Source organism: Bufo gargarizans, chromosome 11, assembly GCF_014858855.1.
Source record: "Bufo gargarizans isolate SCDJY-AF-19 chromosome 11, ASM1485885v1, whole genome shotgun sequence".
Lineage (NCBI taxonomy): Eukaryota > Metazoa > Chordata > Amphibia > Anura > Bufonidae > Bufo > Bufo gargarizans.
In genome coordinates, this window is record NC_058090.1 from 37622618 (window position 1) to 37640288 (window position 17671).

Consider the following 17671-nt stretch of genomic DNA (forward strand, 5'->3'; position numbering starts at 1 on the left):
CCGCTAACCGTCCCCTCTTGTGTGTGATTGACATCCTGCAGTGCGGCCTGGGATTGCGTTAGTCTCACGCATGCGCGGTGTGCTGATGAAACCCGGCTAACTGCGGAGACGGGATCGTGCAGTAACAAGGAGCGCACCGCGCATGCGCGAGACTAACGCGATCCCAGGCCGCACTGCAGGATGTCAATCACACACAAGAGGGGACGGTTAGCGGTGCGCTTATGTTGACTTGAAGCAAGGAAGCCGCTGCCCCCCTGACTTCAGGCTGACCGGCAAGATAGCGCTGATGGTGCATAAAACATTGTTTTTGTCATGCATGGAACATCAGATTACCGGATCAAACACACATGATTAGTAACAGCCTGGGGGCTACTATAAGGTAATGCTGGCGGTTTCATATGCGTTTTTGAGGGGACAGGTTCCCTTTAACTCAAACAGTTAAAAGGGCTTCTGTCACCCCCCAAAAGTCATTTTTCATTTTTGGGCTAATTAAAATCCTTATACTGCGATTATTCAATATATAGGGCTCTTACCTTTCTCTGTGGCTTAGTTTCTTTAAAAACTGCACTTTTATAATATGTTAATTACCTGGCTACCAGCAAGTAGGGCGGTTACTTGCTGGTAGCCGCCGCATCCTCCTTTAAAAAAAAACCTCCTCTGTCATTCAATCCTCCTGTCTGTCATTCAATCCTCCTGTTGAATGACAGGGCCAGCGAGCACTCTCGTCCCCTGGCTGGCCCTGTCTGTGTTCCAAATCTCGCGCCTGCGCCGTACCGGTCTACAGTCGGCGCAGGCGCACTGAGAGGAGGACGCTTGCTCGGCCGCTCCTTCCTCAGTGCGCCTGCGCCGGGTGTAGATGTGACGTCATCGGCGCACTGAGGAAGGAGCGGCCGAGCGAGCGTCCTCCTCTCAGTGTGCCTGCGCCGACTGAAGACCGGTACGGCGCAGGCGCGAGATTTGAAATGCTGACAGGGCCAGCCGGAGGAGGAAAACGCTCGCTGGCCCTGTCAATCAGCAGGAGGAGGGGGCGTTTTTTTGAAAGGAGGATGCGGCGGCTACCAGCAAGTAGACCGCCCTACTTGCTGGTAGAAAGGTAATTAACATATTATAAAAGTGCGTTTTTTAAAGAAACTAAGCCACAGAAAAAGGTAAGAGCCCTATATATTGAATAATCGCACTATAAGGATTTTAATTAGCCCAAAAATGAAAAATGACTTTTGGGGGGTGACAGAAGCCCTTTAAGTTTTTTATTCACACATGAGGAAAAACAAAAAGTGACATTTTGAGGTCTAGATGTTTGTTCACACCATGAAAAGTCCACAGAACAAACACCTTCGCCTGGTCAGCAGTCTCTCCACCTGTGGTCCCCAGCAGGCTTCAGGGGCCTGTTTCTCAGCATGCGGCTCCCAGCCCTTTTGCACGGCACAAGTTTTCAGATCCCAAACCACACAGGGACTGCCAGCGCTCCACTGTCAGAGAGGAGTAATCGACACCCAGCTGAGACTGCTGGCTGGGTTTGATATAGGCCAGTAAAGACCCGGCCTGAGGCGTGGGGAGAAGCCACCCACCCAGCACTTTGACTACTCCCAGTAAGAGCCGGCCCGGATCAGCTTACAGCCATACTAAAATAGCAATGTGTCAACCAGCACTAACTGCCGCTGACACTTGAAAATACCAGCTCGTACTTCACCGAGGCCAGGAACCTCGGTGACGCATACCTTCCGTCAACGACGGACCCTTGCGCCTTCCTACAGTTGTTATAAAGGGGTTTCCCATGAGCAATATTTTCGCCTAATCCTGGAAACTCCATTAACTACCAATGATCAATTGAAATCTTTTAATAATTCATAGTTTTGCAGATTTACTCTGACAAATGCCAGTTATAACCCCACACGCCATAACGATAATTGTTATTACAAGTAACACCCTTATTTCTATCCCACATTCAGTCCCACTGTGTTTTTCCTGGCTTGTCCTTTCGCAGGCCCTGCAGCGGGGGCAGCAGAGAGTCACGTGTGATGTCATGGCAGGGGAATGCAGGGAAATGTAGTTTTAAAGGAGTAGGAGAGGAAAGCGCCAATCACTGTAGACTCCTCCATGTGTCTCCGGGCCTGTATCAAGCACATGTCAGAGGGAGGCCATGCTTGTAGAAACCCTGTACATACAGGATACATAGGGCTAGATTTTTCAGCGCTAGTTTAAAGGGAAGCTGGCTTAGTTGCCCATAGCAACCAATCAGATGCCACCTTTCATTTTTCAGAGCTCCTTTGGAAAATGAAAGGTGGAATCTGATTGGTTGCTATGGGACTATAAGCCAGTTTCCCTTGACACCAGTGTCTGCACTGTCTATACATATCATGAAGGTCATGCTGGGCCTTGTAGTCCAGCTTGTTATCAATGATTAAGCCAGTTGGGCAAATGTTGTCATACGTGTTCATGATGACAACACAGATAACCTAGGATGGAGGTCTCCAATCTGTGGCTCTCCAGCTGTTGTGGTACTACAACTCCCAGCAACTGATGGAGATGGTGTCAGAGCCCCACCTATCCTGAGGTCAGGTCATCAATACCTTTCGCCCGGAGAACCCCTTTAAGCTGGCCACGCACATTAGATAAACCTGCCAATTATGGTAGGGGCCTGGCCAACCATCTAATGGGTATTGGGGGCCTCCCAAATATCACAGGGAGATAAGGATGGGGCAGCTGGAGGTCAATCTGCCCAATCATTTTGTTCTCAGTGAAATAGACCACCATTAGATGCCCTTCCTCCCCTCTCCCCATTCAGCACACCTGCAGGCTTGGCAGAGCATGCATGTCTATGGAGGAGCAGCTATCTCATGTGTAGGGGCGGCCGTACAGCTGGACCGTCTACTGGGCTTAAAGGGATTGTCCACTCAGGCCAACGCTGTACGATCTATAGGGGCAGATGGACAGATAGCGACTCTCGCTGGAGAACTCCTCACACAGGGAGCGAGCTTCATCCTTTGTCTGCGCTGAGAAAAGCGGCATCAGACTAACGTGTTAGCAGCTTATCTCCATCTCCTAATTGCTGATCAGAGTGCATCTGTATGAGAAAGCTGTCTAATCTGTATGTCCAGCAGTCTAAGGTGTGTATCCAGCAGTCTAAGGTGTGTATGTATTCAAAAGAAATGTACATATCCATCTGTCTAATCTGTATGTCCAACGGCCCTCCAGCTGTTGCAAAACTACAACTCCCAGCATGCCTGAACAGCCTACAGGTATCAGCCTACAGCAGGGCATTGCGGGAGTTGTAGTTTTACAACAGCTGGAGGGCCGCAGTTTGAGGATGCCTGATCTATGGTGTATATCCAGCAGTCTAATGTGTATATCTAGCTGTCTAATCTGTATGTCCAGCAGTCTAATGTATATGTCAGCAGTCTAATGTGTATATACAGCTGTCTAATCTGTATGCCCAGCAGTCTAATGTGTATATCTAGCTGTCTTATATATATATATATATACAGCTGTCTAATCTGTATGTCCAGCAGTCTAATGTATATGTCAGCAGTCTAATGTGTATATACAGCTGTCTAATCTGTATATACAGCTGTCTAATCTGTATGTCCAGCAGTCTAATAATGTATATATCCAGCAGTCTAATGTATATATCATCTGTCTAATGTATATATCCAGCAGTCTAATGTATATATCATCTGTCTAATGGTTATAGCCAGCAGTCTAATGTTTATATCATCTGTGTAATGTATATATCCAGCAGTCAAATGTATATATCATCTGTCTAATGTATATATCCAGCAGTCTAACGTATATATCATCTGTCTGTTTATAGCCAGCAGTCTAATGTATATGTCAGCAGTCTAATGTGTATATACAGCTGTCTAATCTGTATGTTCAGCAGTCTAATAATGTATATATCCAGCAGTCTAACGTATATATCATCTGTCTGTTTATAGCCAGCAGTCTAATGTATATGTCAGCAGTCTAATGTGTATATACAGCTGTCTAATCTGTATGTTCAGCAGTCTAATAATGTATATATCCAGCAGTCTAATTTATATATTATCTGTCTAATGTATATAGGCAGCAGTCTAATGTATATAGGCAGCAGTCTAATGTATATATCATCTGTCTAATGTATATAGCCAGCGGTCTAATGTATGTGTATATATATATAATCTGTCTAATGTATATATCATCTGTCTAATGCATATATGTCATCTGTCTAATGTTTATAGCCAGCGGTCTAATGTATATATCATCTGTCTAATGTTTATAGCCAGCGGTCTAATGTATGTATCGGTGATGGCTAACCTTGGCACTCCAGCTGTGGTGAAACTACGACTCCCAGCATGCTTAATTTATTTCTATAGAGTTCTGAGAGCAGCCAAGCAAGGGGGGCATCTTGGGAGTTGTAGTTTTACCACAGCTGGAGTGCCAAGGTTAGCCATCACTGGATACTATATATCATCTGTCTAATGTGTATATATATAATCTGTCTAATGTATACATCCAGCAGTCTAATGTATACATATCATCTGTCTAATGTATATATCCAGCAGTCTAACACTGTATCTGTCAGCAGTCTCGTGTACACATCCAGAGTCTCTCCTGCAGATGACTGTTCCCCGGGCTCAGTACGCCGGATGGTGAGCAATAACAACCCACACACCGTCGTCCGATCCCATACAATCAGATCGGGCGATATCGCGCCCTGCCCGCCCCCACCCGCAGGACCCTCCAGCCCCGACACATGACGTCCCGTTCACTGCCCCCTCCCTTCTGCACCCGGAGGCCCCAGAGCAGCACTGCCGGAAGTGTCGTAAAGGCGAGGCGGAAACGCTGCGTCCTGACTGCCGGCGGCGGCGGCTTCCCTTTACGGCCGCGGGTGAGTGGAGCTGCGGGTAGTGTGCGGGTCAGGTGCCCCCGGCCAGTGATGAGAAGGCCGGGCTGCGGGTGAATAACGCGGCCGCTTGTCTCTCCTCAGGATGGCTGACGCACCGTCTGGGCCTAGCGTGCTCTCCCACTACCCCGGGGCCGGCCTCGCCCTGCCGCCGGGAGACGAACAAGAGGACGGGGAGGAAGAGGAGGAAGGTCGGTACGAGCCCCGCCGCGGCCACCACCTCCACCGCCGCCATCACCAGCAGCTCAACGGTCCTCATCAGCCCCTGACCTGCGGCACATCAAGGCCCTGAAGAGCAAGCTGCCCCCGCCGCTGCACGATGAACGGACTGGCGCCCCCAACGGGCTGGAGCGGCTGCAGGACCGGGAGGAGGCGCTGTTGGCCTCCCGCATGGGCGCCTGCGGCCTGCACCCCGGGGACGGCTCCATACGATACGTGCGCTACGAGTCCGAGCTGCAAATGCCCGATATCATGAGACTGATCACCAAGGACCTGTCGGAGCCCTACTCCATATACACCTACCGCTACTTCATCCACAACTGGCCGCAGCTCTGCTTCCTGGTAAGTGGGGGCTGCCTCTGGAGCTGAAATCCTGGAAATGCCGCTGTGGAGTGTTCTCCAGAGCTGCATTCATAGTTCTGCAGGCCTCAGAGCTGACCTCTCCCGGTTTACGCAGCGTGGTCACCATTTAAACCAGGTGCTGTACAGTAGTAGTCCAGGGGTGCGTCTCACCGGGGCATGCTTGTTGACGGTTTCCGCTGACAGCCAGCAGAATTACGAATGCAGCTCTGAACTGTAAAAACCGAGAGGATTTAAAGGTGGATTCTGGCAGTGACAAGTCGATAGGATCAGTGGTGGGGGTCTCAACGGTAGGAGAATGGAGAGCCTGTACCCCTCCGAAATGAACCGCTCAGCTCTATGGCAGCCCCACTGTTTTGTGAACTCTCATAAAGGTGAATGAAGCGGAGGGCGCACGCGCCACCTGCCACTTCGTTCATTTCGGAGGGGTACGGGGTCGCCCGTCTCGTGATCAGTGGTAGGACCCCCACCGGTCTAGTAGTCACAGCCAGAATCCCCCTTTAAGCTACATGGGGGGTGTAGGAGGTAGCCCAGGCAAGAGGCAGAGCGGAGGCTGCTTGTTTTTAACCCTTCCAGGGCCCTTTGCTGGGGGGGGGGGTCGTCTTTTTGGTGAGGGGTAATGCTATGTATTTTCAGACCTAGGCCTTGTTCACCCTGATGAGAACCCCATTATGTCAGTAGGGTCCGTTGGTATCTGTTGCATGACAACTCCAGCACAGCTTCTGGCTTAAAGGGGTTGTCCAAGACTTTAAAGGGATGGCTCACCCTCCGTATAGGCCAGGGGTACCTGAGCGCGCACGTGCAGACGATTGAAATGATCCGTAGTGAGGTCACATGACCTCTACCACCGCAGTCATTGGAGGGTGCAATCGCGTGACCTCGCTATGGGCGTGCACCCTGTGGGGGTCCATGGAGGGCTAGAGGGGGTTGCACAAGTGATAAAGTGACTACTCACCTGGAAAATCCTCCCCTGCAGTGACGGCGGTACTACTAGCCACACGTGGCCGGTGTCCACTGATCAGCCAAGGTGGTTGCAGGGTCATCACCATACGCCTCACCAGGTTCGTGTGAATCTGGGCAGATCCCCTCTGCATGTACAATCCCAAATTGGGAATACCCCGCTCAGCTGTAGAGCTCCTCAGGACCTGCTGCAAGATCTCTGCTTGCAGTCAGCGAGCGTGTCCATCCAAAAGGCCACAACACTGTACAGACCTAATACCCCTCTCAGCTGAGGGTTTGCTACAGCTGCATCCAGTCTTAACAGACCTGATCTGATACATTGCAGTAAGTTACTGCAGCATTTATAAAACCAGTGGCCAGAGGACCTGTACATGGGATGTCCATTCAGACGACCAGTATTCCCAGTTTGAATTCAAATTATACCCTGTTTCTCTAGGTGGGATCTCATTCCTACAGCAACAGCCTTACTGCCCCCTCCACCGTCTCACATAGGGGGAACACAGCAATGTCTGGCCGTAGGGTCAGATCACTCCCGTTATCTGCCGCCCCTCAGTAAGCGATGCCAGTGCGTGCGACATTCCATCCCATGGCGTCTGCACTCTCCACGTCCATCTGTAGAACCCAGGTTGCTGTTTTTGGCCAACTGTGAATGAGCTCCATGCTGTCATAGAATAGCCTATACTTTGGTAAGCGGCTTGTAGAGCAGCCATTAAGGGGATTATACTAATTCTGGTCCAGTGTCCAGCAGCTAGATCATTATTCGGTGTCTGTGCCACCCGGACCTGGCATTGGTGCATGGGTAGTATGTTATCCCCAAATCTGTGATCATTTGTTGGCAACACCTGGTTTTTATTTCCCAGTTCCGTCCCTACACCTCCAGTGCATATTACGGTACATGAGGTGCCCATATGCTGACCCCATCTTACTGGCTAATATGGCCCCACGTGGGCGCCTAGAAGCTCGCTCACTGGCATTGTGCTGTACACGCGGTGCAGAGTTTGCATAGAAAACCTGCAAAACAATATTTTCCCCTATTCTGTCTATATAAAACGTGAAAATATCATATCCTGGTCCTCTGTTGGCACGCTCCTAACGCCACCTTGGTGCTGTCGAGAAGTAAATTGAAAAGAACGGGCTGCCTCTCCGGCCGGGGGGGAGGTGGTAACGGCTAGAAATCCAGAGTCCAAGGCTGCCAAATGCCTTCTCTGACACATGAGCCTCTTCATCCCGGTCGTCAGCTACGCTGTGCGAACAACGCCCAGCTGCCATGCTGCCTCTGGCACACCGAGGGTGGCTCAGGAATTAACTGAATCCTCTTTGTCTCACAGCTCTGACCAGTGTCTGCATGTAAGCAAGAATGGCTCTCAACTGCCAGCAAGCAGAGATCTTAGGCTTTGTCTTTTCACCCTTCACAGCACTCCATTAGGAAGTCACTTCCCACGTGTAGGACCCACAGGTCTAGGGCTGGACCCCACTGAAGCCGCCCGACATTGGTGCCTCAGAGTAGAAGTACCTCCTTATTCACACGCACATAAGCCACCCGTGCTGTGGACCGTGATGCCCGGCCGCGCGAATCCTGCATTGTGGTGTGGACCCATTGACTTAAATAGCGGCAAAAAATAGGACATGTCCTATCTCTTATGATGCGGCGGCACGGACCCGCTTCCGATGCATGCCTTTGCTCTGCACCGTATCTTGCGGATGGCGGACCCTATTCAAGCCAATAAGTTGGAATCTGTGATAGAGAATTCACACGTCCGGTGTACGTATATTGCAGACCCACAGTTTGCTGATGGCAATACAGACACCGACTGCATACGGTTGTGTGAATGGGCCCTATAGTGTAGCTTTCTTTGTGAAAGTGCCACTGGTTGCTATGGGCACCGGCAGCTGTTTTACGGTCCTTTCGCTTTGATAAATGAGGCCCTCTGGGCTTTATTTGCCCGTCCTTCCTCTGAGTCGCTGACCGCAGGGCACATGGTTTCCCTTTGGAGTGACCTGACTCGTGAATGTTATTAGAGGGCAGAAGTCTCCACGCCCCGTCTATTCTCGGTGTGGTGAAGGGATGCCGTTACATGGTGCTGACAGAAGGGGGTTTCGCGTGACGGGCTCTTCTATAGAGGCGTCCAGCTGGTCGGTGATGGATACTCTTCATTCGTGCCTTGAGAAGTATGGCGTAATGCGTCTCCCAGGCCAGCCTGTCGGAGCCTGCGGGGTTCTCGTCTCTTCCCGGGGTGTTCCGTATAGACCGCCGCCGTTTAGTGATATGAGGGCGGGGTGGAGTAAACGGGCAGCTATCATTTTGTCACTTTTTGTGCATCCTGCCAGACAGATGGAGAGCGGTGCACAGGGATCAAAATGACACGTTGCTCCGGATCTCGCTTTGAAAAAAGAAGTCGCAAGCAAAAAATAGTCCATGTTCTACTTTTTTGCTGAGCGGAGGCACGGACAGAAAACTCACGGAAGCACTCCGTAGGCTTCCGATCCGTGCCTCCAATCTGCAGCGCATCTCCTGGATTACACCTCCGGTGCCTGTATATAGAGGTCCCTCTGTTTGCGTGAGGCCTACAAGGAATGTTCCAGGGTTTTAATATTGATGGCTTATCTGCATGATAGGCTGTCAGTCAGATCGGCGGGGTCTGACACACGGCTCTGTGTAGCGGATGGAGCTGGTAACTGCAGCGCTGCACCCATTGATGCTCTGTCCATGATCTAGCGGATGGAGCTACTCTTAAATAGCTGACCAGCAAGGGGGTGCGAGGTGTCAGACCTCCACCAGTGAACAACAACGGCATAGTGTACGCGGCTGTGTAAACGGGGGGCTGAGGTGTCCCAGCAGCGGCTGATACCCCTTTCCCAGCTGTCTGGAGGAATAACTGTCAGCTGAGCAAGTGATCTAAAGTGTATGGGCACCTCAAGCAGGTGAAGTCCCCGCTCCTTCGATTAGCTGGGCATTGGATCCCCCACCGCTCGCTTACTTATGACTTATCCTGAGGCTAGGTCATCAGTATTAAACACCCCGACAACCCCTTTAACTTGGTGAGGGGCCTAACTTAAAGGGGTTTTCCCATCTCAGACAATGGGGGCATATTGCTAGGATTGTCTGTTTCATTGTCTTATGTTTCTCTGCGGCCGCCGAAAATAGCAGAGCGCTTGATCAGCTATTGCTGTCTGCCCCATAGAAATGAATGGGAGCATGGGCCGCGCATGCACAGTACGCTCCCGTTCACTAATAGGGAGCAGCTTTTGGTGGTGGACGGACCCCGGGAAATCCGGGGTCCTCCAGCCACAGCGCTCCCCGCTTCGTTCTCGTTGTAGGTGCGGGTCCCACCTAGCGATATGCCCCCATTGTCTGAGATGGGAATACCCCTTTAACCATGGATTCTGTGCAGCTTCCTTTATTGTCCATTTTATTCTCTAGAAATTATTGCTGAACCTCCAAAACCGTCAAGCCTAGTATGTCGCCTTCCACTTACCTGCATGTATGTTTTGCTTTGTCTTCCAGGCTATGGTAGAAGAGGAGTGTGTAGGTGCCATTGTCTGCAAGTTGGATATGCACAAAAAGATGTTCCGAAGAGGTTATATAGCCTATGCTAGCCGTGGACTCCAAATATAGGAGAAAGGGCATTGGTAAGACCGCTGTCGCTGCCTCCGTTCGCGTCTTACTACCCACCTATGATGAATCCCCGAATATCGCCAGTATAGCTCCCGCGCTGCTATGGGAGTTCTGAGAATAGCGGATCGCTTCAGGGACTATTTCTGGCAGCAGTCAGTGGAGAGGTGGCCGCGCTTGCGCAGTGCACACTTAATTCACCGCTGTGGGACTTCGAGCGTGCTCCCTCAGCTATTTTCTGAACTCCCATAGCGGTGAATGGAGAGCAGGCTGTGCAAGCGCAATGTGCACTCCTTCTTTTTGGAGGTCCGTTTTGGGGATGGGTGCAGGTCCCGTCTCTGGGACCCGCTACTATCTGATGTTGATGGCATATCCTAGTGATATGCCATCAGTGTCCCAGGGGAGAATACTCCTTTAATGCCCTGACCTCAATACTAATGATTCTATGCACATTTAGTTGCGCTGGATTCCCCCTCCCCCCATGCACACGACCGTTCGTTCGGGGCCGCAAAAGGTGCGGACAGCACTCCGTTTTGCGGACAAGAATAGGCATTTCTACAATGGGCCGTCTGTTTTGTTCTGCAAATTGCGGAGGAAGGCACTTGGGCGGCTTCCGTGTTTTGCGGACCGCAAAAAAAGGAATGGTCGTGTGCATGAGGCCTAAAAGAGTGAACTCCTCAGCTAAAACCGCAAACATAATTGACATGCTATTTATTTAGAAATCCTCAATGCAGGGCACAGAAAACACCCACAACGTGTACATGACATTTGTCTAGTCTCGTACTGTCCTATGCTGTTTGTTGTTTTTCTTTTTCCTGTGTGGAAAAAAACCGCACGTATTCTGCAATGTGTTCAAGTGGCCTTAGAGGGTGTCTGGCTCGGCATACTGGGAAGGTGCGCTCCAGCGAATCGCTGCCTGAGATGGGTCACCACTGAGGCCATTGGTTGCCTGAGCGGGCATTTCTAGTATGTGGGTCCGAGACGGGAAGTGCAGAACAGCAGGGACCCGAGCAGCGTCAACAGTGGAGGTTTGAACAAGAGGGGTTGTACCAAGGTATCAACTTATCCCCTATCGACTAAGGGGATAATCATCTAATTGATGGGGGCCGCCCATTCCCCTAAATGATCTCATCTTGCGTGGACAGGAAGTCAGTTTCTGCATTCATTCCTATGAGGTTGACTTCGAGGCTCTGGTAGAGAAGCGGACTTCCCATCCACAGTTGGAGAGTCAGTGTTGGTCACTTGCCACAAGTGGGACCCCTGCTGATTGATAGATCAGGGGACTCCAGTGGCAAGGAGGAGATTGAATGGAGCGGCGATTAATAATGCCCCCAGCTGCTCATTTCAAAGTCCATGGCTTTTTCTGCCAGTACCATGGCTCTGGATGAAGTAGCGGGGAGCATGCTCGACCCCCCTGCTCCATTCAAATCCCTCCTAGCCACGGTTTTGCAGCGGAGGGTCCCACCAGTTCTGACAGTTGTGGACTTCCAGTGGACAGACCCATCCAATCTAGCATTTATCACCTATTCAGTAGACTTAGTAGGAGACGAATGCCTGTGGCTGGAATATCCCTTTAAAGGGCATCTGTCAGCAGATTTTGTCCCTATGACACTGGCTGACCTGTTACATGTGCACTTGGCAGCTGAAGGCCTCTGTGTTGGTCCCATGTTCATATGTGTCCGCATTGCTGAGAGATGATTTTTATTTTTATTTTATATCCGGTGCAGTACAAAAGAGAACAGCCAGCGAGCCGCTATCCTGTGGCAGATACTGAAGCGCATGGTGCAGACTTTAGGAGAAGTCAGGGTCAGGTGTGATCTCATTTAGGGTCCATTCACACGTCCGCACTATGGGTCCGGATCCGTTCAGCTGTGGACAAGAATAGGCATTTCTATTGGGGTGCTGGCCCTGTGTTTTGCCGATTCCGCAAAACGCTTCGGGCATGTGAATGGACCCTTACACTGCATTGTGCTGTCAAAGTGCAGAGGGTGCGGTAGTTGCAGAGCCTCTAGGTGTAATGGTAACGCCCCCGTTGCTCCTAGAGGCTCATTCGCATATAGTAAAACATAATCTTTCTCAGCAATGCGGCCACATGTGAACATGGGACCAACACAGATGCCTTCAGCTGCCAAGCGCACATGTAACAGGTCAGCCAGTGTCATAGGGACAAACCTGCTGACAGATGCCCTTTAAGCAATGCGCGGATCCTTCCGTTTTTTTTCTGCTTTGTGTAGAGAAGCTGCCATAGAGACTTCTGGTGGTCTAGCTCTGAGGTCCGACTCCCACTCAGGTCTTGACATATAATAGAAATGAGTGTGAGAACTTTTTCTGGGCTGGACCTTTGCTGTGCACCTCCGGGGGCTGCATTTCACTGCACTCTACCGTAACTTGAAAACCTGGTTTGCTTCGGAAAGACTTTTTACTAGGAATCTGTCTTTTTACGTTGCAGGTACAAATTTGGTCAAGAAAGCTATTTATGCCATGGTTGAAGGGGATTGTGATGAGGTAACTAATGCCTTTCGCAGTTTCATTTTCACTTTATTTCTTTCCCGTTTCCTTGCGTCATTTTCCAGGGCCCTTTAACTCCTAATATGTGCCATGTGAGTGTGACATCTTGTTAAAGGGGGTCGTCCAGAGCAGATATCTTTGAGTGCCACCCCTACCCTGCTGGACCTGTGACCCATGATCTTCCTGTCCCCACCTGTAAATTTCTTTCATGGACTGGGGGTCACTTTTCCTGCTTCTATCAATGACTGGCCTCAGCAGGTGAGGTGTCCCCAAGCGGCATGTCACTGCCAGGTCACATGCCACTTGGGGGACACGTTGCCACTGGGGCCAGCCATTGGCTGTAGCGGCAGACTTGACCCCGTCCATGACAGGAGTTTAAATGTAGGGATCAGAAGGGAAGCAGGAAAGTATTCGTCCCTTCACCGGTCCAGCAGGGTGGGGGATGGTCCATGGAAAAACAGTGTCGGCGTTGGACAACCCTTTTAAGGCCTTGTCCACTCAAGAGGCTGTATGGCAGCACACAGACCCCCTGCAACTGTGTACTTCAGAGCCAGAGGCAATGTGTGCCGTCATATAGTACGCCGCTTGCCACCGTATTATGGAATGATTTACCCAGAGATGCAAATCTAGACGCATCTGACTGAACGTGCAGCAATTCTTATGGAAAATAACAGAAATTCTCCATGTGAGTGTTGTATGATGGCTGCACACATCTCAGAGGCTTCTTGTGCACCTTCTTAGAGTAAAATAGAGCTGTCCATAAAGGGTTTCTGTCACCAGAATTAACCCTATTAGGGTCCATTCACACATCCGTAGCGTGTTTTGCGGATCCATGGATCCGCAAAACACGGGTACCGGTAATGTGCGTTCCGCATTTTGCAGACCTCACATTGCCGGCACTAATAGAATATGCCTATTCTTGTCCGCAATTGCGGACAAGAATAGGACATGTTCTATTTTATTCGGGAACGGAAATGCGGACCCGGAAGTGGGGAGTCAGGCAGCACATCGTGCGGCCCCATAGAAATGAATGGGTCCGCAATTCCGTTCCGCAAAATGCCAAACGAAATTGCGGATGTGTGAATGGGGCCTTAAACTGGTTGACATTATTAGCGCTGTGCTAATGTTGGCAGACCCTAACTCTACTACTCCTATGCATTAAGGCGCCCCTTACTTTACAATTTTATCTTTGATATGCAAATTAGCCTCTAGGAGCAGAGGGGGGGGGGGGGGTTGCTCCTGCTCCGTTCTCCCACCTCATGTCACGCCCCCTGCCGTCCTTGATTGACAGGGCCAGCGTTCATCTTCTCCTGCATGGTGCCGTTCACCCAGCACACAGGGCCAGCAGGAGAAGACCAACGCTGGCCAGGTCAATCAAGGACGGCAGGGCATGACAGGTGGGAGAACGAAGCCTCTAGGAGCAGGAGCAACGAGCACCTCCCCCTGCTCCTAGAGGCTAATTTGCATATCATCAAAGTTAAAATTGTGCAGTAAAGGGCGCATCAATAAGCATAAGAGTAGTAGAGTTGGGGTCTGTTGACATTAGCACAGCGCTATTGTCAGCCAGTTTAATAGGGTTAATTCTGGAAACCCTTTAACATTGTATGGGCTCTTTCATACGAGCGGATGTCGTGCGGGTAATCTGCTGCGTGAAAGAGCCAAGCCCCGTTCCGGACAGCAGAGACATGGAGCAGTAACATGATTGATAATGCTCGGTGCCTCTCTGTGATCTTTTTACTACAAAATCACGGAGACAACTTTATCTCTCTGATTTTGTAGTAAAGTCACAGAGAGGCACAGAGCGTTATCAATCGCGTGACTGCTCCGTGTCTCTGCTGTCCGGAGCGGGACTTGTCTTTCTTTCACGCAGCGGATTGTGTGAAAGAGCCCTTGAAGGTTGTAGACTGTCCCTTGTGCCAGTGTGCAGCAGATGAACTGACGTCAGTCTGATGTGCTGCCAGCCCGAAATCAGTAATTGTGATCTCCTCCATGTTGAAATTCTCATGAATTAAAGAAGCCTATAAGAGCTTTTATAGTCCCAGTTTATAGGCCACACGTGATGTGATCTTCTGATCAGCAGATTCTGTTGGAATACACCAGGGATCGGCAACCTTCAGCACTACAGTTGCTCTGAAACTACAACTCCCAGCATGAACACTTGGCTGTTCTTGGGAGTGAAAAGAGGATTCTGGGAGTTGTAGTTTCAAAACAGCTGGAGTGCGGGAGGTTGCTGATCCCTGGAATTCTCCCTTAAAGAGGTTGTCCCACCAGAACAACTTCTCACCTAATCACATATGTCTGATCGCTGGGCTCTGATCCCTGGGTGGGCTCCCATGGTTCATGAGAACTGGGAGGGTCACTTGTGTGACCACCGTCCTAGTCGCACATGTGAACTGTTCTTCCATTTACTGTGAGTGAGACTGATGGGGATAGCCCGAACACTCTGCTCTATTTCTGTCGATCCCAGTGAGAGTGAACGGGAGAGCTGGTACGCATGTGGGACCTCCACTTCATTCAGACTGGGTACTGGGAAACCCTGTTCTTGTGATCGTTGGGGATCTCGTTGAGTGGTCCCCAAGCAATCGGCCATATATCGCCTATCCACAGGAAAAGTGATACTTTGTCATGGTGGGAAAAGTCGCTTAAAACGACAGTCCAATCATGGAAGCATCTGAAAATCTTACCGTTCTGTCACATTTGGGACTATCTAGCCCTTTTAAAGGATTTGTCTATAATAAACCCTGTCCATAAGCACTTTAAGGACAAATGAGTACCCGGGGGGGGGGGGGGGGGTAAGCTGCTTGGGACCCCGTAAAGTGGTTCAGCCTTATGAAATGATTCACGTCTTTCCCTTAGGGCTCTTTCACACTTGGGTTGTTCTGTTCCGGCATAGAGTTCCGTCGTCAGGGCTCTATGCCGGAAGAATCCTGATCAGGATTATCCTAATGCATTCTGAATAGAGTGAAATCCGTTCAGGATGCATCAGGATGTCTTCAGTTCAGGACCGGAACGTTTTTTGTCCGGAGAAAATACCGCAGCATGCTGCGCTTTTTGCTCCGGCCAAAAATCCTGAAGACTTGCCGCAAGGCCGGATCCGGAATTAATGCCCATTGAAAGGCATTGATCCGGATCCGGCCTTAAGCTAAACGTCGTTTCGGCGCATTGCCGGATCCGACGTTTAGCTTTTTCTGAATGGTTACCATGGCTGCCGGGACTTTAGCGTCCCGGCAGCCATGGTAAAGTGTGTAGTGGGGAGCGGGGGAGCAGTATACTTACCGTCCGTGCGGCTCCCGGGGCGCTCCAGAGTGACGTCAGGGCGCCCCACGCGCATGGATGACGTGATCGCATGGCACGTCATCCATGCGCATGGGGCGCTCTGACGTCATTGTGGAGCGCCCCGGGAGCCGCACGGACTGTAAGTATACCGCTCCCCACTACTACTATGGCAACCAGGACTTTAATAGCGTCCTGGCTGCCATAGTAACACTGAACGCATTTTGAAGACGGATCCGTTTTCAAATGCTTTCAGTTCACTTGCGTTTTTCTGGATCCGGCGTGTAATTCCGGCAAGTGGAGTACACGCCCGATCCGGACAACGCAGGTGTGAAAGAGGCCTTACTGTGTGGCAGTAGTCTATCACTGTTTGGCGGTATTCATCTACAGTACATGGACACTACTCGAAATCGTTGAAATTATTGTCCTTGTGTTATCACTCTGATTTTAGAGGATTTAGCCATTTTCATTACTTTCCCTTTTTTTTTTTTTTTTTTTTCTAAAGGTTGTCCTGGAAACAGAAATCACCAACAAATCTGCTTTGAAACTTTATGAAAATCTTGGCTTTGTGCGAGATAAACGCCTGTTCAGATACTATTTAAATGGAGTTGATGCACTGCGTCTTAAACTATGGCTGCGTTAAGGCGAGGTGGTTGCATCGAGGATCAAGCCCCCTGTCCCCCCAGCCCCCCCTTCCCCAATCTGACGATCGGTCAGGACCTCACTACCATGCAGCGCTCCCGTCAGTATCCCATTGCGTGTCGCACTATTTGTTGCACTAAGGCATGGCGCGTACGTCCTGAACTCAACCGGATCTACTTTCTTTTCAACATCGAGAAGACTTTCGTTTGGTACCAGCGACATGTGCCACAAGTTGTCAGCCAAGACACCGTCATTCATTTGCAAAATCTACTGACTGTGTTATATTAAATACATAAAAAAGGATTAAAAAAAAATTATAAAAATGAACATTTTATCACAAAACTTATGTGAGAACTCTAAACTTTGGTTCTTGGGGGGGGGGAGAGAGGAATTACAGCAGCCAATGTAAAACTGTCGAATTCTCTAATTGTGCTAACGTTGCTACCAATCTTGCCATAGTTTTCTGAGGAAGGCAAAAAATTTCCCAGTATTGACTTTTTTTTTTCTTTTCTTTTTTTTATATATATATATATTTTTTTTTTCCTCCATCCTTGGTACCTTGGTAGTAAATTCAAGAAAATAAATGCTTAAATCCCAATGTCATTGTAGTGGCGGGTGGAATAGTCATGGTGTCTGCCATGGTGCCTGTACAACGTCCACTCCACCCCTCCTAAGTTAGAATGCATGTTTTTCCCCTGAACTTTTTGAAAGGAAATCAGTCGTTTTGGTTTTATTTAAAGTTCGGAAAGTAAATTATTTCAAACTTTTATCATTTTGACTTTTTTTTTTTTTTTTTTTTCTTGCTTTCTCTGGTCAGTGTCGATTTGCCTCACTTTTTTTTTTTTGCATAAGGAACGGAACGAATCATTTAGCTGCTAAGAAGAAAATGAAACTAATAAAATCTATGCTGGTTCTGGATGCACTTTTCTGTAGGCGCTTGGGATTTTAAAGAAATTATTGTAAATTGGTATGATTTTATTTAAAACAGATGTTGCTCTAAAGAACCGCTCTGCTTTATATATTTTTTCTTTTTTTTTTTCTTTTATTTTTAATAAATTTCTTGTCCTGATTTGACTTTGGCGTTTTCAGCTTTTTGCTTTACTTTCGAAGTTAATTTCAGTCCTTTTTGTAATACTTGATCTAGAGAAGAACTCAAACTACGCAGCTAAATTTATAGATTATTTCTCCCCCCCCCTTTTACTGATGCAGGGGTC

General features: G+C 49.4%; 1 protein-coding gene across 1 annotated transcript; it reads left to right on the forward strand.

The window, feature by feature from the left end:
* The first annotated feature begins 4722 nt into the window (after positions 1-4722).
* NAA30 (N-alpha-acetyltransferase 30, NatC catalytic subunit) lies at positions 4723-17349 on the forward strand. The gene is given in 7 exon segments (XM_044271872.1): positions 4723-4867; positions 4967-5135; positions 5138-5443; positions 9927-10010; positions 10012-10051; positions 12484-12539; positions 16321-17349. Coding segments are annotated over 6 exon segments (792 nt in total). The 5' UTR covers positions 4723-4867; position 4967; the 3' UTR covers positions 16459-17349.
* The last annotated feature ends 322 nt before the right edge of the window (positions 17350-17671 follow it).